The sequence below is a fragment of the Dipodomys spectabilis genome, unplaced genomic scaffold (genome assembly GCF_019054845.1).
Source record: "Dipodomys spectabilis isolate Male_0828 unplaced genomic scaffold, ASM1905484v1 ptg000066l, whole genome shotgun sequence".
Taxonomy (NCBI): Eukaryota; Metazoa; Chordata; class Mammalia; order Rodentia; family Heteromyidae; genus Dipodomys; species Dipodomys spectabilis.
Window position 1 is genome coordinate 4,208,721 of NW_024870743.1, and position 25,200 is coordinate 4,233,920.

General features: G+C 48.0%; 1 protein-coding gene across 2 annotated transcripts in view; it reads left to right on the forward strand.

Annotated features, from left to right (window-relative positions):
* Window positions 1-25,200, forward strand: part of Asap2 (ArfGAP with SH3 domain, ankyrin repeat and PH domain 2) — a 154,625-nt gene that overhangs the window by 63,169 nt on the left and 66,256 nt on the right. For both annotated transcript variants that reach the window (XM_042680742.1, XM_042680743.1), the window contains exons 3-6: window positions 3,366-3,511; window positions 20,922-20,996; window positions 21,500-21,549; window positions 23,818-23,947. In XM_042680742.1, the coding sequence (XP_042536676.1) occupies window positions 3,366-3,511; window positions 20,922-20,996; window positions 21,500-21,549; window positions 23,818-23,947 (401 nt within the window). The remainder of the gene's footprint in view (window positions 1-3,365; window positions 3,512-20,921; window positions 20,997-21,499; window positions 21,550-23,817; window positions 23,948-25,200) is intronic.

Genomic DNA, 25,200 nt, shown 5'->3' on the forward strand with positions numbered 1-25,200 from the left:
GGTAATCTTGACTAAGGATAGATCACTGGAAGTGGCATCATTGAGTGGCCCAATTGTTTTTAGGACTTTTAATACAGGATACTAGATTGTGAACTGGGAGGGTTTTTCAGCCATTCATCTAGCAAGCCTCAGGAAATAAAGTCTAAAAATGGCTCTCTCATGGGACAGAACTAGGAAAGAGAGATCCTAGTAAGCAATGAGATGATCTCAGGTTTTAGGACATTGTTCTCCTTAAGGTTGGGTGCCACAGGTTAGATCTCAAACCAGGTGATGTGCAGCTCTCACTGTGGCGTGGTCTCTGCAGAGCAGCCTTATGTACACATTTGAATATTCATCATCATCATCGTCAGGTGGAGAGTGTTTGCAGAGCTGCTGCTGTGGAGCACATCCCTCTTTCCTTGGTGCTCCCTTCACAAGCTGGGTGGGTGGCTGGAAGGTGCTGTCCCAGCAGACGCTCTTTACTCAGCCAGTCTCCAGGTAGCTGTGGTCTGGCCTGGAGCAGAGGGCTGGACCGCCCAGGGGAGGCTGGGGCCTAGTGGCTCTCAGGTTAGGGCACAACCCCCTTCCCCCTCATCCCTCCCCTCCCTGATTCCTTTTGCTTTCTTGATGGTCATGACACTTGGTATTTGGACTAGCAGCTTGTGTGCTTGTCTGGAAAGTTGTAACCTTGTCTTATTCTCCCTCCAGCAAGGATAATGACAAGGTGATGAGCAAACGTGGAAAGCAATCGCTAGCATGGAGGAAGAGCATTGGGTAGCAAGTTAGAAAACCTATGTTGTGTTGCAGCTCCATTGCAGATAGCTGTGTGACCCCGGTGAAGGCACCAACCGCTCCCTTGGGCTTGGCTTCTCTGTCTGTAAAGAGAGGGCCCTGAGTGTTCCTCCTTCAGGATCCTTACAGTAACAAGACCCGGTAGCAGACATGGACTGCTCCAGGGAAGTGGGGACAGGAAGGAGGCTTGTGCTGCCTGATGTCTCAGAGCTGAGAGCTCGTGCAGACAGGAGCCCTGACAGAGGAAGTGTTAACACATGCTGAGCGCGAGGGACGCCCTGGTGTTCCCCTGACACCCCCCTGTTCCCACTTGGCCATTCCTACCATCCTTGAAGGCTCAGCCCAAATACCTGCTTCTTGGCATCTGATCCCCGGTGTTGGGCACCCTGTAAGTGGTGAATACACACACGACTGCCTTTTTTTTTTCTCTGAAGGCTTTCATCTCCATCATAGCCCTGAAGCTACGCTGGAAGTCATGAATGAGACATGTGTGTTGGAAGTGAGGGCAGCTCAGGCGCACTGCGGGGAACCCCCTCTTGGCAGCACGGGCGGTGGCCTGCCTCCTTGCTGTGCTGGGCCTCTTTGATCTGGCAGGTTGCATGTGTGTATATAGCCCATGAAGGAGGAGTAGTGCTGCCTTTTGTTCCTTTTAGGTCATTCAGTTTTGCTTAAACCATATGCACTGGGCCTTCTTGATAGTGTCTAAAAGAACAGAATCAGGTAAACTAAAAAGCACACAACAAATCTAACTCTTGCCTTTAAACTTAGCCCGGGCAGGTACTTGATGGCCTCATGATTGATTTCTGTGGGATTCTCTTAGTTCACCCTTTGAATGTATTGATGGGTTTTGTGCAATGAAGAGTAGAAAATAGGGATCTATTGGATAGAACTGGGAAGAGGTGGGTTCTCTAGGCTAGCCTTGACAACTCAGATTCTCACCTCCCAGATCTTCTCCTGGCTGAGAGGTTCTTGGCCCTGAATCATGAATGAGAAGTGGATGCAAGATACATTTGAATGGGGGAGGGGTGCAGGGCAGTGAGCTCGCTGGGAACAGCTTTTACAATGATATAAATAAAAAAACAGATAGACCCGGTTTGGAACCTTTCCAGAAACTTGATTCCCAGGCTATTTTTTTTTTTTTTAGATTCCCATTTTAAGTTTGTTTTTGATAAAAAGATAAAAGCAACTCAACTACTTTCTGTTACTAGTAGGAAAATCTCCAGCTTGGGGCGATGTAGAGCAGTGAGTTGGTGGCTGTCCTTTTGGAGGATCTCTGTTCTCACAGTGTACCATCCTGGGCATCTCAGGAAGATGCTCAGGGGCTTCTGGCTTGATGCTTCACTTCATTTGCCCGGGAAGGAAACATCTATTGCACCTTCCCTTTCAGCATCATTGGGAAGCCCAGCCGCCCATGAACAAGCCGGGGAAGACGCAGGGCAGGGAGCTTGCATTCTCGCCTCTCCTGCCACGTGGCACTTCCCAGCACCCAGTGTCTGCTGCAGCCCTCAGCTCTGTGCTGAAGCCACATTGGACTGCCTGTGTCTTGACCACTAACTCTGAGATAGTTAAAAAATAGTATGTGGCTTGCAAGGACCTGCCCTGCACTGTGAGCCACACATTTTAGGGGTATAATTAACAAAGGAGAAGGTATTATTGATCCACCTGAAAGAGTAGGTAAAATCCCCAAACTTGGGTGCTTTTGTTTTGGGTAAGGTTAAACTGTTTTTAGCTTTAAAAACACTGTAGTGGGGCAGGGGAGGGAAAAGGGTGTGCTGACGGATCACACACATTGGGTTTAAAGCCCAGCCACTGCCCTCAGCTTTGTTTCCCAGGATAAGCTTTTTGGTTTCCTTGAGTCCCAACTTCCTGTCATGTCCTGAAATTTAGAAAACACACACAAATGTCGTGCTCCATGTAAGTGACATGTTGGTTCTGCTGTTGGTTCTATGCCCCGTGCTGTTTCCCTTGTATCTCCTCGTTCATATTGCAGCAGGCCTTTCTTTTTCCCTCGATCCTGGGGTTTGAACTCAGGCCTGAGCACTGTCCCTGAGCTGCTTTTACTCAAGGCTAACACTCTACCACTTGAGCCATAGCACGACTTCCAGCCTTTTCTGAGTAGCCTTTTTGGAGATGAGTCTCACAGACTTTTCTGCCTGGGTTAATTTTCTCCTGTGTTTACAAGATCCACACTAGACTCTCCCTGTGTGAAGAGTGTTTACTTCTGAATGTGTGACCTGAGCTTCGGCTGGGAAGGAGCCAATCATCTCTTACTGAGTTTTTAGAGGAGATTGGGGAATGTGGGCTGGGCCTTTTGTGGTCATTGATGGTGGAGGAAGAGGCCTGGGAGGTGTGGGGAGGGGCGGGGGAGGGTGTCTGGGAGTATCACTTGGTCTGCTATGGCCTGTCAACCTGGATTGTGCTCTTGCCTCCGAACCTACCTTGCTGCTTTTTAAGACTTCCTAGTGATACGGTGGCTTTATCTATCAGCATTACTTTTCTTCCTGTAAGTCGACTTTTCCGTGGTATGATTCACAACAGAGAAGGACGGGGGGCAGAGTGCTGGGTACACTAATGAACCCTCCCTTCTCTTCCAGCACACGTGGAGAACGAGGAACAGTATACCCAGGCTCTGGAGAAGTTCGGGGGCAACTGTGTGTGCAGAGATGACCCAGATTTAGGGAGTGCATTCCTGAAGTTCTCCGTGTTCACCAAGGAGCTGACGGCGCTCTTCAAAAACCTGGTTAGTGGCCACGGTGCCGGTGCAGCCGCGGCGTGGAAGCCGGAGGGTGGGCGGCTGGCCAGCGGGGGGCTCCACGGGGCTCAGTTACAGCGCGCGCTCCCCTAGCTCCGGCACGCGTTGCATCAAGGTCGCACAAAGCATAACACTAATTTTTACTCTTAACACAACTTCTTAAATTCAACTTGGCATTTTAAAAGCGCACAACTGCCGGGCAGAATGGGTAAATATATTCGTCTTCCTACGGGCCTCTGGCTTCAATTCTTACAGTTTCTATCCTGGGTGGAATAGTCTCTGTTTCTGGTAATTATAGCAGACATTCAAACTGGTAATATTTAATAAATATGCTTCAGACCCATCTTACACAGCAAGGTAACCTATAATCAAAGTACAGAAATTTCCATGAATATTTAAAGGCTTCTTACGCTCCCAAGTGTAGGCTAGGAAGGGAGGATGGAAAGCATTACCTCGCTTCTTGAGCGAGCGAAAACAGAGCTGGTAGGAAGGCCGGTGGCAGGGCCTGGCGAGCGGCTCTGTGTGTCCTTGCTGTGGGAACCAAATTCTGTCCCGGACAGTGAGAGGGCTGCTTGTGACCCGCTAGGCCATGTCTTCTCAGCAGCATGGGCCTGGGGATCACCGGTGCCTCTTCCTGTTTGTCTTCCCCAGCTGCTCCTGAGGGTCTCAGAGGACCCGCAGGAACTCGTCATGCGCTCTCTGTAGCAAGCATGCTGTTCTCATTTCCCTTCTCAGTGAGCTCGTAGCAAGTGAGATGTGTATGTGGTGGTGGGTTTGTAAGTCTGGCCTTGGAAGGGCAGAGACCAGGACATAGCCCTTGCCTTAACTACCACGGGGCAAAGAGCAAGAGCAAGGCGTTTGGTCTCTGTTCCCTCTTCACTTGTAAATATTTCCATTGGAAATGGTAAAAATAAAAAGTTGCCACTCTGGTTATGTTTTCTACTTGGAGACAAGTTTGAAATCTCTGGGACTCTGATCGAGTTCATCTCCCTCTATCCCAGGTCCACACAGGGTGGCAGCCTGTGTGCTGAACAGTGGAGTTGTCACCCCCAGATTCTGGTAGACGTGCAGGGGTGGGGCTCACCACCAGGGAGGAAAGAGTGCAGGATTGAGAAATTGCATGATCCTGGGGTAAAGCTGTTTAGATGGCAACACGGTGGAGAGCCCTGGGAGAAGTCAGACCTGATCTCCAGCCCTCGGTGAGGTCCCTTCCACACATGTAGAATGGCCAGTCTGCCACTGACTGCTTCCTTGTGAGGTACAAATGAGTGTGACAGAAACCGGGATAAACAGTGGGGGGAAAGAGAGCATGCAAAGAGCAGGAGAAAACAAAGAAGCTCTATTTCATTTCCTAGAAAAAACAGAGACTCCGTGTCTGCACAGGAGAGGACAAGCTACTGGTTCTTAATGAAAATGGTGGGTGGTAGAGACCAGTAATACAAAGAAATGTAAAGCTAAAAATCCAAACATGAGGTCTGGGAAGGTGGCTCAGTGATAGAGCGCTTGCCTAGCATGCGTGAGACCCTGGGTTTGATTCCTCAGCACCACATAAGCAGAAAAAGGCAGAAGTAGCACTATGGCTCAACTGGTAGAGCGCTAGCTTAAACTGAAGAGCTGAGGGACAGCGCCCAGGCTGATTTCGGGGCCCATGACCAACCAAAAAAAAAAAAGCCAAACACGAAGGGCAGGTGCTGGTGGCTCACACCTGTAATCCTAGCTACTCAGGAGGCTGAGATCTGAGGATCATGGTTTGAAGCTAGCCCAGGCAAGAAAGTCCCTAAGACTCTTTACTTAATCAGTAAATATCAAAACAATACAAAAAAAAAAAAACCAAACCCAGAAGTGAAACTGTGAGCAAAAAAGCTCAGGGACAAGTGCCCAGCTCCTGAGTTCAAGCCCTATGATGGACACACACACACTCTCCAACAAGAAGCGTCAGAGTAGGAGAAATCTCTTGGAAAACAGATTTTTTTTAAAAAAGAAAGAAGTTATGTGGGAAACATAAAAGGATACAGATTGACACCCACAGTCCAGCAGCACGAGCAGTCCCACGTGTTCAGTGCTGTAAGGAATAGACCTACTCCAAGACAGCTCCGTGGAATAACAGAAGATCTTCAAAACCTCCAGGACACAGCGTTCAGAATCAGAGAGGCTGTGGACTACTCAGTAGCAGTACTGGAAATGCTGTAAGAGGTGGAACAATGCTATGAAATCTCAAATACAGTTTTACCTGGACTTATGCCCAGCCAGATGAGCTGGAGCATAGATCTTTTTTTTAAAATTTTTTGGTCGGTCATGGGGGCCTGAACTCTGGACCTGGGCACTGTCCCTCAGCTCTTCAGCTCAAGGCTAGCGTCCTACCACTTGAGCCACAGCGCCACTTCCGGCTTTTTCTGCTTATGTGGTGCTGAGGAATCGAACCCAGGGCCTCATGCATGCAAGGCAAGCACTCTACCATTAAGCCAACTTCCCAGCCCTGGAGCATAGATCTAAAGGTGATATTAGGTAGAGAAGCAAGCCAGATGCTGGTGGCTCCTGCCTAATCCTAGCTACTCAGGAGGCTGAAAGCTGAGGATATCAATTTGAACCTGGATAGGAAAGTCTGTGAGACTCTTATCTCCAATTAATCACCAAAACAGCCGGAAGTGGAACTGTGGCTCTAGTGGTAGAGTGCTAGCCTTGAGCACAGAAAACTCAGGACCAGTGTCCAGGCCCAGAGTTCAAGCCCTAGGACCAGGGAAAAAAAAATAGAGAAGCAATGTTTAAAAAGTTTACTCGCTAGCCACCAGCCTTTACTCCGAAACTCCTACAAGATGTGCTTTAGCCAAAGGACAAGTGAAGCTGAGAAGGAGGAAGCACAGTCCCACTGCAGGAAGCAGCGGTGAAAGGCCCTTGGGGAAGATGGCTGGGTGTCTGGAGGGGTGCTGAGCAGGAGCTGCCGAAGCAGTCTGCCCAGGACAGCAAGGATGCTGGGCCCAGGACAGCAAGGATGCTGGGCCCAGGACAGCAAGGATGCTGGGCCCAGGACAGCAAGGATGCTGGGCCCAGGACAGCAAGGATGCTGGGCCCAGGACAGCAAGGATGCTGGGCCCAGGACAGCAAGGATGCTGGGCCCAGGACAGCAAGGATGCTGGGCCCAGGCAGCAGGGCTGTGCTCAGTCCTTCGCCCTCAGGAATGAGCTTCTTTACCTGCTCTCTCTACCTGAACTTTCACAGCTGATTTTGTGTGTGGAAGATAGCCAGTGTGTTTGTTTGGCCTACTTTAGCTTATTTAAGCCTTGTAACAATTCCATAAGGAGAGTCAGTGTTCCCTCACCTTGTAGAGTGGCTAGTGGAGGCCCAGGGTGATGTACAGAGCTCTGGGGAAGCTCAGAGTGCTCAGCTACTTTTGGCGGTGCCTGCTGGTGTAGGGCTGCCGATACCATCCCACATCATGGAGTCTGGAGCAGACTGGCTTGTTTTCAGTTTTGTGGTCAGATGCACAATTAACCCAAAGCAGGTCTTTGGTTTTTGTTTTTTTTCACCTCCTGGATGTGGTGACTAGTATGTTGCTCACCTTCCTGTGGCATAGCTGCTTGCGGTTCTTCAGACATCGTGGCAAGTCCAAGTTGCTGTCAGCTTCTGAGTTCTGGCAGCCTTAGATCAAGGTGGTGGGCCTTGTGGTGTGTTAAGTGGGGCATTAGGGATATTCTGGCTCCCTTGTGTCTGGTGCAGAACAGCCTGTATGACTTCCGTTGGAATGTGAGGTGTGTAGCCTGAGTAAGTTTCAGGCTCTTCGCTAGTGGACAGAGTTGGGACTCACATCTAGGTCTTCAAATGCCAAATTTAATGAGTGTAGTGATCAACTTTCAGGAGGACTGAGGCAGGGGAGTTTTGAGTTCAAGTTCAGCCTATCTGGGGGAAAAAGCAATAATAATAAAATATAAATATACATAAATGTAATGTAAATAAATAAAATATGAATAAAGATAATAAAAGACCCTCTCCCCTAACTTGTTTGTGTACGGTGACATTGAAAGGAACCAAAGCCTCTTATCAACTCTCTGGGGAAGGAAAGGAGGGAGCACAGGCTTGGGCCCCTCATCTTTCAAGGATGAGATAAGTCCATCTGCCTCACAGGATGGACTGAGCGTGTGGGTAAAGTGCTCCCGCGCACCCAGCAATGCTGACAGCTGCTAGGGTCTGTGAAGTTAGTCACTCCAGGCTGCGGTGGCTCTGAGGCCGTGTGCATTACTTTCATTTCAGCTTTCACTTCAGGGAGTTGCGATTATTGGTCTTGTTTCCCAGCAAAGATAAAGACAGAGAACACCTTCTTTGAACCTGAAAGCACCCATCAGGTCTGATTTTCTAGAAGCTGCTGAGCTAATTGGAGGAGAAGTCTCCTTTTTTGGTATTTTGTACACCATTCTTATTCCAGTTTTTGGTCACATCTGTCCTGTCTCATATTGTCAAAGCCTTTCCCTTACTTTCCCCCAGGCATTTAAAAAACATTCTGTATGGCTAACATTCCAGAAAGAATAATAATTACCACCTGCCTGCTTTTAAACAGTTGAAACACAATCCAAAAAAAAAAAAGCTGGCCTCATACAAAGCGAGATTTTCTTCCTCGTGGGTGAGATTCCTGTGAAGCCTGTGAGCATTCTCCACAGTCATGCAGGGCAGGGCAAAGCCAGACTGTTCCAGAAGTGGGACCCGTGCTATGTTAACGGGGTCATAAAGCCAGCTCGGTTTCTTAGCTTCTTTGCCCTTCCCAGATGGGCGTGAGAATCCCAGCGAGATTGCCCAAATGCTTTTTAGTGTCAGGCTTGCAATGGGGGATAGCTGCACAGCTAAGTGTCTCTGTCTCTGACTGCAGAGACCTGGCTTGGAAGAGGGACTCAGGGGCTTCCTGCTCCATGGGGAAGACCAGCATGAGTTGGAGGCAGGGTCTAGCCATGCAGGCCAGGCTGGAGCTGCTGCCCTGGATGGAGCAATCAGTTTCCTCACACGCTTCCACCAAACAGCCTGTTGCTAAGTCACTTGCCTTGTGCAGGTGACCCAGGTATGAAGACGAGCTGCAGGCTAGCCTGGTCTGTTGGGATGAAAGGCATCTCTGGCTTTGTCGTGTGTGAGGTGCCCAGCAGAGGTGCTTTGTTGTCACAGTCCCAACACCGTTGGGCTTGGGTAAGGTTGGGCTGATCCTCTACCTTAATAAAGCTTACTACCAAAAGACCTTACCTCAGTACTTCTTAGCCTTCCTTGGAACTTGTTTTATTGAAAATATTCCATGTTTTAATGTGTCTTATTGATCCTTCTTAGTAGAGTAGGGTACTCTTTGTAACTTCACCTTTTGGGAGGAAGTTTTAGTTAAGGGTTTGGGCATAAACTATGCTGACCTCCGAAGAAGCTCTTGAGGGCCTGTGATTGGTGGGAGCATCTGCCTCCAGGTCAGAGCCCAGGGCCTGTGATTGGTGGGAACATCTGCCTTCAGGTCAGAGCCCAGGGCCTGTGATTGGTGGGAACATCTGCCTCCAGGTCAGAGCCGAGGGCCTGTGATTGGTGGGAGCATCTGCCTCCAGGTCAGAGCCCAGGGCCTGTGATTGGTGGGAGCATCTGCCTTCAGGTCAGAGCCCAGGGCCTGTGATTGGTGGGAACATCTGCCTTCAGGTCAGAGCCCAGGGCCTGTGATTGGTGGGAACATCTGCCTTCAGGTCAGAGCCCAGGGCCTGTGATTGGTGGGAACATCTGCCTTCAGGTCAGAGCCCAGGGCCTGTGATTGGTGGGAACATCTGCCTTCAGGTCAGAGCCCAGGGCCTGTGATTGGTGGGAACATCTGCCTTCAGGTCAGAGCCCAGGGCCTGTGATTGGTGGGAGCATCTGCCTTCAGGTCAGAGCCGAGGGCCTGTGATTGGTGGGAGCATCTGCCTTCAGGTCAGAGCCCAGGGCCTGTGATTGGTGGGAGCATCTGTTTCCAGGTCAGAGCCAAGCTGCTGTTTAATACTCTTGTTCTTCCCTAGCTAGTTGCTGTTTTTAGTGCTTGTCTCTGATGTTTCTTGTTTATGGTGCTGTGTACAAAGATGCTATGGCTTGTTAGAACTTGGGTGGGAGTTGGGAATTGGTGGGCTTTAAGGAGATCTCAGGGCTAGGCATGTTAAGGAGGGCAGAATACATGGGTAAATCTTCTGCTGCCTACTTTGAGCTTCTGGAAAGCTTGGTCTTTTAGGCTTTGTCTTTGTACTTATGGCTCCATGATCAACTGGAAATTCCTCCTCTTCAATGCACAAAGACTTCCAACGCTGTGAGCTAACTCATGTTCACCCACCCTTAACAAAACATGAGAGCAAGAAGTTAAAGCTGATGCCAGAGATGAACGTTTTGGTTGTATTTGATGCTGTGTCTTTGTGGGGGCAGTACTACCTTGTACTCCTGTGGTCTATGGGTATGTTGTGGCAGAGGTCAGGGTTGCAGAGGCCTTGGGCACAGGGAAGAAAGCTGACAGAGACAAGGCCTGGGCATCTCCTGGTGCTGTGTCCATGCTGATGCTACACAGGCATTAGGCTCTGGTGGCTCCTGTCTGAATTTTTTCTAGAATATACTGTCTGCTCTGCTGGCTGTGGACAACCCTGGGGGAGCAGCCTTGAAAGCAGGAAGCAGTGGCTCCCCTTGGATTTGGACCCTGGCTCCTTTGGGGTGGAGGTAGGTGGGGCAGGGAGTCCCAGGGGCTGTTACGGGTTTGCTGAGTCCCCCTCACATGGTGTGATTGCAAGGTGTACAAACACACAACAGTCTTCACACCTTCCCCAAGGTGCGGGGGCCATGAGGGGTAGAAGAGTCACTAGAGAGGATTAGTGAACTCAGTCAGGGTTTGTTTTTCTTGTCATCATGGTGTGCTTTCTCAGTTGTAGTCTATCCAAGAGTCAGCCGCTTCTGTGTGGGGGACCTCTGACTCCTCATCCATTCACCCCTAGTGCTAAGGTCAAACCCAGGGCCTTGTGCATTTTAGACAAGTGCTCTACCACTGAGCTACAGTCTAGTCCTTGCTCCCTCCCCTCCCCCCTCAAGACTGTGTAGCTGGGACTGGCCTTGAACTACTAAGTGCTGGGACAATAGTCATGTACCAAAACCCTCAACTCAAACTCTTCTTTTAGAAATTGTGTGCCCCCCCACCCCAAAAAAGAAAGAAACAGCTTATGTGCCAGAACCTAGATCTATATGGGAAGGCTGGAGTAGAGTGTGAGGGAGGCGTAGTCAGGAAACACAAGCGAGGGGAGCCGGCAGGGAATCTACAGAGGTAAACGCAAAAGTCCTGCCTTTGTTGCGTGCACTCCCTTTTCTTCAAGAACGTCCAGCTGCTTGTGGATCATAGACTAAAATCTAAAACTTAGCAACTCACCCTGATACTTGTGCAGTGCAGTTTTGGTCTACAAGGTACTCAGAATTGGTTTGGTTGGCACCCCCTGGGGCCGGGCCCCGCATCCACAGGACATCACTGCAATTGCCTGGGACCGCCTAGAAATGCACACTTGCCTGGATCCCGTGGAGCAGGTCACTGAAGGGTAAGCATGGTAAAGAGTAGGTATGGTAAAGGCTGAGATACCTGGCTCAGGAGAGAGATTCTCAGAGTGCTGTGACTGACTAGCATGCTTAGAAAGGGGCATTTCTAAGAAGTTTTCCAGTGGAATGGGAGCCTAGCAAGCATGAAGCTGTGGATTGAAACACCAGGACTGTTTCTGACACACACCCCCATGGTGGCAAAACAAAAGGAAAGGAAAAGCGCCCAGTAATGTGAACCTTCTGTCAGAGCTACACCTTGCGAACTGGTGCCTAGAGGCTCTGTCAGGCGCCACTGACTTTCCCCACGCAGAACGGCAGCAGGCCGCCGCCGTCTGGCCAAGCCTAGAGAAGGTCGTTTCTAACCTTGCGCATTTGGAAGGTACTCAGATTCTTGGTTGATGGTTGATGGAACATTCACTCCCAGGGGTGTAGAAATCACGGGCTGCGGGCATCCTGGACTCCTCCTTGCTCTGCCGCCTCTCCGGCTGTGCCTTCAGAAGGTCTTCTGAGGTAGGCTGACTCCTGTGTGCAGACTCATCATTTATTCTGGTGGTGGGGGTGGGGGTCAGGAAGCAGAAAGTCACCGTTTTCTCTCCACTTACAACCTGAAAGATCAAAGCAGCGTGACTGCCAGGGAAGTGTGTGAAAACTGGAAAGCAGGTCAGTGGTTTCTTCTCCTCTCTCTGGTGTGAAAGTTGCCAGTGTTTTTGGCAGGCAGTTGTTTTTGATCTTAAAGCTTGGGTTAAACACTCAGCGTGGGCTTGAGTGTTTCCTTTCTGTTTTAATTAAACAAACGATGGGAGTGGCTCTGCCTCCAGACACAGGACAGGGCACATTGGTGTTCACAGGCCCTCTGTGGAGGGTGTCACCGTGCACCACCTGTGCGTGTCCGCACCTTCATGTGCACGGATGCTAGACTAGTGCATGCTAGAGCAAAAATGAAAATGGCCCAGAAGAAGATTTAGCCATGAGGTTTTCTGGTTTTTTCAGTCAGGGGACCAGAGGAAGCTGTGATTTAAAAAGCCTCCTGTTGGTAGCACAAGTCAGCCCAGCCTGGCCGGCCCAGTTGGATATGAGCCTCCGCTTAGGAGGGCCAGGGTGCTTTCAGTCACTTCAGTTGTAAGCAGAGGGAAGAACTTTGGCTTCAGAGTTCTCTACTCAACTCCGCTCCTCTAGTTGTGTGGTCTGGGGACAGAGTAGATGATTTAATTCTGTGTCTTAAGGGGGGATGGTAGTTTCCACTTCTCCACATGCTCATGAGAGTTCAGTGAAACTGAGTGGCCGTGTGCTATTCTGTGGATTATTCAGGCTGTTTTACTTTGTACCTTCTGCTGCTCCAAGTGTTTCTGCCTGGGTGCCCATTCTTTCAGACGCACACCCTGTGCCCGTCAGGACCACTCCGCCACGTAACTTTGGTGTTGGCTGTTTTTTTCCTCTAGGAATGTTCTTGCATCAGCCTTACAGGATCCCCTGCCTCACACCCTTCACACTCTCAAATGTCACCTCATAAAAAGGCTGCCCTTGCCTGTCTAGAAGGAGATCCTGTCCCCCCCACCCCACACTTTCATTTGCATATCTATAGTAGCACCCAAACTAGAAACAACTGGAGACAGTCGGAGTACTTGGGTGAAGAAATTGTGCTGCACCTGTACAGCAAGTAGAAAGGAAAGAACCATGAATACAACCATGCAAAGGAATAGCAAAGTAATTATGCTCAGCTTCCAGAGCTTTGTGAAAAGAGTCAGAAGACAGAAGTTCATACTGAAGACCATCTCTAAAATTCTGGAAAATGCCAGCCATTCTCTGGTGACAGGAGTAAGTAGATCAGTGATTATTCAGGACCAGGGCTGGGAAGGAGTTTTTGGGCGTGCAAGCCTGAATATTCACTGTCTGAATTTTGGCAGTGGTTTCTCGGATATCTATGTGTCATAACTTAAACCACACACATAAAATGTGTTCGGTTATTTTATGAATTAAACCTCAACAAAGCTGTCTTAATTTTTTAAAACCCTTAGACTCATTCATTTGAGGTGCTGAGCAATGTGAACCTTAAATTTTTTTTTAAAGGACAGGAAATATGGTTCAAGTGGTCAAGTAGCCATGTGAGGAAGCAAGGCCTGAGTTCTAGCTCCAGTATTGGCACACAATCTTCTTTTTCTTAAGGGCTGGAGGTATGGCTCAAGTCACAGAGGACCTGCCTCACAAGCTCTTGGTAGATCCTTGCAGTGGTATGAAGTGTCTGCTGTATCTCTCCATGTGATAGGGCAATTGCACTGGGTGGCCATGGCACTTGAATGGTGGCCAGGGCAGCAGAGGAATCTGGGGTTCATTTAGTGCAAAGGCAGAGGCCCATGTAGCTGGTATATGTTCTGATGGATAGCACACTATAATTTGTCACCACTGCCTCAGACCCTGGTGGAAAAGTGGAGTGAGTTCCCAGCACTCAAAGGCGATTTCATGAAGTTTCCATCTTCTCACTAATGCTGAAAACTGCTAAGAACACCACTAACTGAGCATTGAGGTGTGGTGTCCCATGCAGCCTTCTGTCCTCTGACCAAGAAGTATTGCCTATCTATGGTGAGCAGGTGGTCTGCCTTTCTTTGAAGCCTTGAATTTTCCCGATTAACTCTTGTGATCAGGCAGCATTAGCTCAAGTTAAAAAGAGGGGCTGGGAAGGTGGCTCAGTGGTAGAGCGCTTGCTTTGCATGCCTGAGGCTCTGGGTTTGATTCCTCAACACCACATAAGCTGGAAGTGGCGCTGAGGCTCAAGTGGTAGAGCGCTAGCCTTGAGCTGAAGAGCTGAGGGACAGTGCCCAGGCCCAGAGTTCAGGCCCCACGACTGGACCCCCCCCCCCAAAAAAAAAAAAAAAAAAAAAAGAAAAAGAAAGGGAAAACTATTCATCTCAAAATGTCATCCTTTCACGTCCTCAGATTATTACAAATTACACAAATTAAAATACGTGATGTGACACAAATGAGTTTCAAATAAGATTCTTTGGCCATGTTTTGCACTATATATTGACAGAAAAAAAAATAAAGATCTTTGTAGGGAAAGCCAGAGAGTTGAAGGTTTTGGAGGAGAGCTCTGGGGAGATCTTTTCTTTTTTTAGATTCATGGTACTGGAGCTAGATTCTGCCTGATGACTTTTAGCTGTTCCTTAAAAATAGAGAGATGCATGGTTCTTGAATAAAAACAGACATGGAACTGAACAGAAAATCCAGAAATAAATCCACACTGGTTCAGCTATCAGATTTTTGACAAAGGATCCCAGATGTACATTGGAGAAAAGATGGTACTGTGAGAACTAAATATCCACACAAATAAGAATGAAACTGGACCACCATCTCAATTTAAAGTCGATCAAGGATTTTTAGCATAAGCCCTGAAACTTTGAAATTACCACAAGTAAAAATAGAGAAAACAGTAGAACATATTAGCATAGGCAATAACTTTCTGAATAAAACCTCAGTAGCTCAGCAAATGAGATTAACAAATGGGATTTCACTAAACTAAAAAACTTCTGCACAGCAAAGGAAATAGTCACTGGACTAATGAGACAGACTACCGAATGGGAGAAAAATCTTTTCCAGCTGTACATCTGACACAGGATTTATAACCAGAGTATACAGGGAACTCAAAAACAACTCCCAAAGAATCAACCCAGTTAATAAATGAGCAGATGAATGGAGCAGACAATTCTCAAAAGAAGAACAACAAATGACCAATGAGCACTTGATGACACGCTCAATATCCCTGGCCACAGAAGAAATCCAAACAACACTGAGGTTTCATCTCATTTCAGCTGGAATGGCCATCATCAAGAAGATAAACAGCAAATACTGGTGAGGATGCAGGGGAAAAGGAACCCTGTTACACTGTTGATGAGAGTGTAAATCAGCATGGAGGCTTCTCAATAAATTAAAATCAACATAGAATCCAGCAGTACTGCTTGTGGTTTATAGGAGAAGGAGCATAGATACAATAGAGGCACTTGTTTATTGCAGCACTGTTTGCAATAGACAGCCTATGAAAACAGCCCAGATGCCCTATATCTGATGAATAGATCAAGAAAAATATGGTACACGTACACAGTAGACTGCTTCCCAGCTATAAAAAGAATGAAATTATGTTGATTTCAGGGAAACAATTGCAACTAGAGAGTTTCATGTTAAAGCAAAGTAAGCCAAGTTCAGGACAAAGCTTGTATGTTTGTAGCTGCTAGACTTGAAAGATTTAACAAAAATAAATAAAATACACAGAAGTGTGTGTGTATGTATTGTGTTTATAATTGTGCAACTGTTTGAGGTGAATGGGGGAAGAGTGTTAGAGGGTGAGCAGTACAGAAGTATATTGCATAGGTAGATGAAGATAGCAAAATGGCACTCTGAAAGCTGTTGAATAGAGGGTGTGGGGGAAAAACGGGGTATGGGACAATTGAGAGTAAATGTGAAGTCAGTCTGACTAAAGTCTTAAATACACATTTGTGAAATACCATGATTATTCAAAAAAAAAATCCCTTTGAACTATTAGTATACACTAAAAAAAAAAAAGTACAAGAAAGTAAAAATGGTCCCGTCCTAGATGGGGATTCTACTGGGAGGGAGGAGAGGGGAGGAGGGGAGGGAAGGAGAATGGGGCCAGAATACTTCGTGTCCTTGTGTGAAATATGTCATTTGTTTTGGTTTGGGAAGGGTAGGAAAGGAGATGGATGGGTTGAGTCTGGTCAAGGTACATCATATGCATATATGGAAATGCCAAATGAAATCCCCTTGTATAACTGATTCTAACAAAATTAAAAAAAAAATAGAGCTGTGACTTGAGAAGAGCAGTGACAACTCTAGAATCCTAGTTTTAGGCTTTCACAGCAGTCAACCCCTTGGGCAAGGTCAGATGGCAAGGATTTGCTAGATGCCTAGGTTAGAGAGATGCGGCCTCTGCCCCGCCTGGGGTGGGCCTGAAGTTCCAGGGAACAGTGACCAGAGGGGTAGGGGCGACTTTTGAGCCAGGTAGGAGGTGGTAGAAGTAGACTAAAGGAGTTTTAAGGCCAAATAAATAAAAATTAGGAAGAACAGTATGAAACCATGGTGGTTTCGGAGGTCATACTCTAGCCCGCTTTGCTCATCGGCTGTGTCATTATATAATGGTTTTGTTGTTGACCTTCAGCATCCACACCTGCTGTCTATTCTGCTGACCAAATCACTTTGTTTGTACTTGTGAGATTATAGATTCTGACTTGGTCTGGCTCCTCTTGTCAGACGTATTCAGGTGAGCTCTGGCAAAGCAAAAATAGGAAAAGGAAGAGGGAGAGAGGAAAAGGGAAGGAAAATTACTTGAATAGATTGCATATTGGTTGACCCCTAGTTTATGGCAGTGATTGATCATTTGTTTTCCAGTGTGCTTGCTGTTTCAGAAGCCCATTTTTTGGTAATGGTCATATCTGGAATAAGTCAGAGTGTAGGACAGTGCTGATTCTTGCTTGGAGCTAAGAACATTCTGAGTGAGTGCCCAGGTCTGGTCTCTATGGATCCATAAAGATTTCATAGCTCATGGAGAGGAGGCTGGAACAGCTGGAGCAATGGGGAATGGTCCTCTCTTCTTTGGTTGTGTGTCCATTCTCCTGACCATTACGTGGGGAAAGCAGTTCACCTGAGCTTCTTCCACACAGTGAGAATGCTTGTAGTCTCTCACCCGCCCTGCCACAGGTGCTGCTGCAGGATGCTTGGATCCCCTCGCCCTTCGGCCAGACAGAGAGGGTGGTCAGGGACCGTTCCTGGGAAGTCTGCCCTGTGACACATGCCCAGAAGCTGTACATGGCACAGGGTCTTGGGCAGGAGCACCTGAGGCTTTCTCCATTTACCTTTGCAACGATGCCTTTCTTAAATGGGCAGCTTTCCTGAAGTTTATTTTACATATAGTGAAAACCACCAGTGACCTCTCACCATTCTTCTATTCTATGACATTCTCTTCCTTACGGTTAATCTCATCTCATCTAGCTTTGGACAACCACTGATCTACCTTCAGTCTCTGTTAATAACTTTTTCTTTCCTTTCCTTTCCTTTTCTTTCCTTTTCTGTCAGTCGTGGGGCCTGAACTCTGGGCTTGGGTGCTGTCCCTCAGCTCTTCAGCTCAAGGCTAGTGCTCTACCACTTGAGCCACAGCACTTACTTCTTTTTTTTTTGGTCCTGGGGATCGAACCTAGGACGTTGCACTTGCTAGGCAAGTGCTTTGTCACTGAGCTACACCCCAGCCCTTAATAACTCTTAGGAAGAAAAACTTGTGAGTGTTAACCAAGACTCCCTTGGTTGACCTGGTGCCCCAACTTTTCTTCCCAGCCTTTAGGGTTCAACAGCCTCTCCCCTGCTCTCCCGCCTCCCTGCATTGTCTGGGCTGCCCTGTCCCCATCATTTTCTCATGTCTTTGCAGTCTGTCTTACATCCATCCCCTACACAACAAAAATTTCCCTGGTGTGTAGGATACAAGTGAGCTTTCTCAGAAAACCTCTGCTGTTTTACTTATGGCGGGTGGAATCTGCATGTGGTTTACTTAAACAGATAGCTTATTTCCTTCTCTTCATGAAGGGGAAGCCATGAATTCCTGAGGATCTATCTAACTCTTCTACATGTTGCAACCCCCCCCCCCCCCCCCCGCCTTCAGCTTCTTCCTGCTCCTGCTCTCCTAAGGCTGTGTGTGCCTCCTGTGTTGGCATTGGCTCTGTCCACCGAAGGCCGTGGGTCCAGTCCCGGTGCCCAACCCAGGAACCACTCACTGCTTAAGTGAATGAGGAATGAAAGTGTGTCAGCCAAGTGTGTGGGTATCCACAGATTGTGCACTGTTCTCTATTTTCATAGTTAGCTGCTTTACTATTTTAGCGCCGCAGCATTCCCTTCTTCTCTCCCCAATAAATCTCCTGTCAGGACTTAAGCTTGCATTTGAATTAAATAACAAATAGCCTCAATAGATGTATAAACCAAATGGTGATTCATATCCTTGCCATACAGAGTCTCGTTTTTTCCTACTCATGCATACGTTCCTGTTCCTACTTCTATATTCCTCCCCTTCACGAAAAGCCTGCTGGGGGTCCTTCCTAGAAGTACGATTCTTTAATCATTGAGGGTCTTGCTCTCTTCCTCCCACTCATGCGATGGCTGATGGCCCTGCGGCCTCTGCTTCCACTGCACCGTGAGCAGCCCTGAGTGTCTGGGAGTCCATGTGGGCTGTTGATGCTGTTACTGGCTTGCGTCTCGTCCACTTTGGCCGGGCTCCCCTGCACACAGCATTAGATGGACTCTACATGCCTGTGAGGACCGTGGCATGTGTGAGCATAGATGAGCGAGCAGCATTGTGAGTGACAGTAAGCGGGACAGGCGTCTTCCATCCCGCACTGGCTGGCCACATTGTTAAACCTGAAGCCCCTGGGTTAGTGAGGGGAGACACTGTTCTCTCTGATGTACGCTGCTGAGCTTGTGGCCCTTAGTGTGTACGCATGTGCTTCGGCATTGTTTCATTTACCTTCATAGCTAGCGTCTGTAAAACAGACTCCATATCTATGTGATGAATGAATTGGCTAATTTACACCTGCATTTGCTAAAGTATGTTTGGTTTCATTAAAAAAATTTTTTGGGGGGAGGACAGATCTCTGTTGTAGCCCAGGCTGGCCTAGGACTCAGCCCAGGCTGCCTTGAACTTGCGTTCCTCCTGCCTCCAACTCCAGAGTGCTAGGATTATAGGCATGTGCTACCACACCCACACCCAGGTCTTTCTGGCTTAAAGGTAAATGTATATAACTCAGGTTGTATCTGAACTCTTCTTATAGCTGTCTGTCATGTACTGGGTACTCAGAACAGTGTTAACACATGCCGATTTACCCCACGTGCTGTGTGAGCATTGTCCTCAGCCCGCACCTGCATTAGACGGGTGGGGTATGTAGAGTGTTTCACAGATGGGCACAGACTTTAGCGCATACCTTGTGAGGTCAGTAAGGTGGACGCAGGCAGGACCTGCCACACGCTGGAGAATGGAGAGAAAATGGGAGTTCTGGGAGGGATGACTTCCTGTGGGGGCATTGGGCTGTTTCATGGGGAAGTTGATCTTTGAGTTATGCGTTACAGACCTGGACCATTTCAGTTTGGGGACAGATTGAGGGTGGACCTCAGGTCAGGAAAGCATAATTCAGGAGGCTGACTGTGCAGGTGGAAAATAGCAAAGGAGATGAACTGTGGAAGGTCCTAAATGCAGGAACAGGAAGTTTAGGATTTATTAGAGACAGCCCTGGCTAAGCCTGGCAGCTCGGACAGAGGGACTGGCACGGGCGGAGACAAGCAGCCCTTGACAGGGAGCAGGGGCACCCTCATTTACCAGAGAAGAGGCTCCGGGGTCCCGCTTAGGCCCCTGATATGGAAGCATTATGTTGTAGAGAGGCCTGGAAGCTAGAGAAAGCTTGGTGTGGGGTGGCTGCGTGTCCTGGGGGTATGCTAGCCAGAGAGGGGAAGGCAGGGTCCATGGTAAAGGAAGTGCCAAGAGTGCCACGGGGTGTGGTGGCGGCCTGCCTGCCTGCCATGCAGTTCCCATGGAGACCCAGGTGTGCGTGTCCTAAGGATTAGTGATGGCAGGCCTTCTAGGTGTTGCTGTCCTGCGTCGACCTCCCCTTAAATAGGTTATTTGTAAGTTTCTGTTTTGGGCTATCCTCACAAGTCACAGCAGATGGGTGCACCGTGGAGGACCGCCAGGTCCAGCGGAACAAAGGTTGACTGTAGTGCTAGGCAAAAATTACTCAAACACTTCTGACGCGACAGTCGTTCATCTGGTGGTTGGAAGGGTCGGTTGTTGGGGCAGGCATTTTTATACACCCTAACGGTATTTCTCAAGTGAGTTTGAAAATTTCATGCTCTGAATTGTTGGGAAGTCACACCTTGTATTGCCTTAAATTACTGCCTGTTTTATCCTCCTATTGAAGATAATGATTCTAAAAAATGATTCCTTTACTTGATTTTGGGAACAAATGTGGAGGTTCCAAAGTGGCCGTTTGCGGCCCTCCCTTGCTCTCTCCTGTAACGTGATCACAGCAGCCCTGCGTGGCCCAGAACTTGCTGGTGCTCTTCCGGCTCTTTCCCCTCTGGAGAGCAAGTCTCAGGGTCAGAACGTGAGTGTGTGCCTGGACTGTGTCGCAGGCAGGGCGCTGCAGCTTTGGGAGCTTGCCATGAGTGTGTCAGGAGGGCTTGAGTCCATTCAGTTGACTCCGGGGCAGAAATTCAAACCAGTGCCTGTTCTTAGCTCCCGGAGAGCCCCCAGGCCCCTGTCTCTCCCCTCCCTGGCCGTCTCCTTTTCTTGTGCTGGCTCTTGCCTCACACCTTCACATGTCCACCCACACTCTCAGACACACTCTCGCCCTACCCTCTCTCACACACTCACTGCGGCATTCACAGTCCTCCCTCTCACTCGCACACTCCGCATATGAGCGCCCCTCCCTCCCCGCAGGCGGTTGGCACTTGCCGCCACGTTGGGCACGGCAGTGTGGGTGGGGTGCGGGGCTGGGGCAGCCGGGAGAGCGGCTTAGGGTCGTTTCCTTTCTTCAAGGCTCTTCAAAGCAATTGTTCTTTTTATTTCCAATTACTGTCATTTCACAAACTTCATAGCTTACCGTTATAAAGTTGTTACTGTGAACTGTTTACACATACGAGCATTGGTTACTTATATGTTTCACTCATGAAGTAAAACCGTTAGAGCCGGAATTAGGCTGTCTGTGCCGGCCAGGCCTTACCAGAAGGTTATTAGTTACCAAATGTCCTCCAGCGTGCTTGCAATGACTACTTTAGATTAAAAAGGGAAGTGGATTTTTAAAAATCCTTCTTTGTTTTTATTTTTTAGATTCAAAATATGAACAACATAATCTCCTTCCCTTTGGACAGTTTGCTGAAAGGAGACCTGAAAGGAGTAAAAGGGGTACGGCACTCAGAACCCTGCTCACCGGATGCTCTTATACCACAGGGCTGTGAGGTGGAACGGTGGGGGTGTGGGGGGCTGAGACCTTCAGCTGGGTCTGCACACGATGTGTGGGTCTGGCCCATCTTGGAGACTTCTGCTGAGACGGCTCAGTCTTGGAGACAAGTCCCATGTTGTCTTTTCAGGTTTAATTTTAGGGTACACCTAGGTTCCAGGTGATGAGGGGGGAGAGAATGACGGCTGGGTGATGCGCATTGCATTGTCACTCTCCTTTTGTGTAATTTCATATATTTGTAATAAATACTTTAAACAAGAGAGAGAAAGCTATGCCATGCCACCTGCAGTCTTTATTCAAAGCCTATGGTGTGTTTTTTATTTTTCATGAGATTCCATGCATCATTTATTACAGAAATTAATGCTCTGTTCAGGACTGGCTTAGGACAAGGAATTTTGTGGCACAGAAGTTAATGATTTGTCCTTAATTGCTGCCTCTTTGTCGACAGGATCTGAAAAAGCCCTTTGATAAAGCTTGGAAGGACTATGAAACAAAAATGTGAGTCTTCATTTTTAAGGTTGTGTGTAGGTAATTGGAGATTTCAATTTTAACTCAAACTTTACTGCTCAAAGGGGTTGTCTGAATAAGCAGGAATCCAGGAAAGAATTTACATATGGCTGCATGGCTGTGATTGGTTGGGAGGTCAGATGCTAATGTACCTGGTGTCTACAGTCAGAGATGGTGGCTTTGACCTGGGACTTCATGGATAGTGTCAGGTTGGTTTCATGTTCAGGAAAGTTCACTGAAGGAAGTGGAAGCTAGTTTTCCCCAGGAGGTATTCCTTCTTTGTTTTTGAGTGCTTTCCACGTTTCAGTACCACATAGGACAGCAGTGCAGTTTTCAGACTTCATTTTCCTGGTGATTTTTAAAAACCGTCTGCTTTTAGCTGTAGGTTCTTATATCTTTGAAATACCAGCACACATGACTTTAGAAAGATGCAGCTTTCCTTGATTGCATCACCTACCAGAACAGAAGACGCAAGTGGGCTAGTTGACGCTTCCATGTGGACCACAGATTCTGCCTCAGCTGACTTCACACAGTTTTAACATTTTCCTTCGCGGCTTCTCATTCCAGGGTAGGCAGAGTCTAGCTAGAGTAGACCCTGCCCTTGTGGGACTAAGTATTTAATTATTTTAAATACTGGAGAATTACGAAATATTTTTTAAATGTCCCATGTTTACTTTGTGATCTCTGTGCCTTGGGTAAATGGAGAGTTTTATGAATGGAAATAGAAACTTTAAGAGGAAGCCATCTGGCAAATTAAGACGTGTTATGAGGAAATCACTTTAAATGTAATCCTAAGTGGTTATCTGGGCCCTTTTAAAACAAGCTTGTAAGCCTGGTGGCTCATGCCTGTAATCCTATCTATTCAGAAGGCTGAGATCTGAGGATCGCAGTTCAAAGCCAGTCTGGGCAGCAACATCCAAGAGACTCTTACTTCCAATTAGCCACCTGGAGTGGCTAACCTGGAGTGGTGCTGTGGCTCAAGTGGTAGAGCATTTACCTTCAGCTGAAGAGCTGAGGGACAGCGCCCAGGTCCAGAGTTTAAGCCTCACAACCGACAAAAACAAAACAACAACAAAAAACAAGCTTGTATATTCTTATTTGTGAAGACTACCAGCCAGTTATCCCTAGCCTTCAGCATCCTTTATCTGTGGCCACTTGAGTGAAGTCAGCATTCCTGATTCACAGATAGGAAACCAAGACCCAGGGGTGGCTGCTGCTCACCCGGTGAGTGTCTTGGGGCAGGAGCAGGAGGTGGGTCTTCTGACTTCCATCCGGCCACTCCCACTGTACGGTCGAGACACCTGTGGATGGGGTGGGGACAGAATTACTCACAAAATCCCAGAATCTGAGGAGCTGTGGTGGCACCCTTTAAACTCGAATCATTGTAGAATGCATAAATAAATAGTTCTTTACCCGCTAAGTATTCTCTATCCATTCCAAGAGGCCTTGTGCTGTGTACCAATGGGGTTTAAGATGTCTTTAGAATTCCTGGGCATAATCAACTGTCGAGAGTAGTGGTTTGTGATGATACTCTCAGGAACCCCAGGTAGCTTTTTTTCCCCCCCATTGAATGGCTTTTAAAGAAAATGTCACCTTGTGTCTCCAAGTGCCACCTTGAGTCTTTGTGCTAAAAGTGCTGCCTTAAATCTCCCTACAGGAAATGCCTCTCTGGCCTCCTTCCTGACAGCCCTTTAGATGGAGTACGTTCTGTCACCTTTCTTTAATCTCCTCACAAAAGAAAAAAAAATTCCCAGCCCTTCAGGGTTGAAGTGATTTTGTAGCTTGTTTTACCTGATGGTTTTTGTTGGAGTGTGCTCTAGCCGGTCAGTTTAACGTAAGCTTACCCTTGACGCTTCCATGATAGCATTCAGCCTGAGGTCAGTCTGCTAAGGGCCATAAGGAAGGAAAAGATGAGCTGGGCAATTCTATAGGGCTGAATACTAGACAGGGGAGGCTGGAGAGTCTGGATATCATCTCTGGTTCGGAAGATGAAGAGAAAGCCACGGGGATGCTGGGAGAGGAAGGCGGGGAGGGAGGTGTGAGCTTGTGCAGATGCACTCAGCAGTGCTTAGGAAGTCCGTTGATTGAACAGTGAGAATGCCAGATCTGGTATTTTTACGGCAATGGACAGTTTCCTTTTGCTCATGCAGTGAGTATTTGTCTCGGCAGTCTAGGGAATGGGACAGCTTAGAGGCCATCCATGTCAGAGAGCCCTGTCAAGAGGCCTCTTGCTTTATGCTTGCTTTTCTTCACACACAGAACCAAAATAGAAAAGGAGAAAAAGGAACATGCCAAGCTCCACGGGATGATACGGACTGAAATAAGTGGTGCTGAAATTGCGGAGGAGATGGAAAAGGAGAGGCGGTTCTTCCAGCTGCAGATGTGTGAGGTGAGATGCTGGGAAGGCACGCCCCCCCCCCCCCCCACACACACACACACACATAGGACTGCAGTATGGCCTGCGTTAGACTCCTCCCCAGTGATGTCATCTCTGCTCAGACCTGTGGCCTCAGATCAGACACCAGATGGATTACTGAACTCCATTTCTGTACTGACACCTTAGTCTCTTGGTGACAGAATTAGGTCACTCTACCACACCCAGTCTTTTATTGGAAGTAGAGAAAGCATAATGTCCTTTTTGGCTTCACATGCTCTCAACATGCTCCTCTCACTGGAATCAGCTAAGATACCCAGTCCTTGGGTATGCTTTCATGAGGTACCCGGGTTCTCACTGCACCGCTGGAGTCAGAGACGGAGGGCTTGGCACCTTCATGGCACTTGAGGACAATCCTCTGTGCCCGGGGAACTGCTTTCTCCAGACAGAGTGCTAGTGCCTCAGGGATAGGCAGGCTCAAGGTGCTGGGGTGGACATGGGGAGCATTTCCGCAAGATCCTGGAGGCCTTTGATTGGTGAAGCCCCGGCAGGTGCCCATGGGTGCACAGTGAAACAGCTCCTATCCCGCTGGGGTTTACTTCCCCGCCACCCAGCACAGCCTGAGGCGGTGGGTGGCGTTCGTTACCTTGTGGCAGCAATGCGCTTTGACAGATACGACCATGAATCTTCTTTCCATCTTCACCTCTGTAAACTTTTCTGAAATATGTTTCTGACTGAGTTTCTGTAAGTTGGGTTTCTGGGTCAAAGAGTACATGCATTTTATGTTTTGATATACTGCCAAGCATTTTATTAACAATTGTATCATTTTGATAAGTTGCCAGACATTGAATTAACAGCGAATATATCTCAGTAAGGAAGAGGACATGCTTAAGTGTAAGCAGCTGTTGGAGAGAAAAGGAAATTAGTAGCCTGTGGACTCAGAGTAGCTCTGGTCTCCTCACCCGGAGAGAGAGGAAACAGAGGCTACACAGGATGATCTCAGGGTCCTTTTTAAGGACCACTCAACAGTTTTGGTAGTGAGAGATTCCCCAGTGTGTATTCTCCAATCCTTTGAGAAAGGACAGCATTTCTCAATGCTAGTTTTATAGGTCCCTGTGGCTTGCTGATAGCTTGTCTTTAATGAATTCTCTAACTTCAAAATGGCTTGAATTTAATTTAAAATTTAGTTGGTTGTAGCCAAGCTCCGGTGGCTCACGCTTGTAATTCTAGCTACTCAGGAGGCTGAGCTCTGAGGATCACCATTCAAA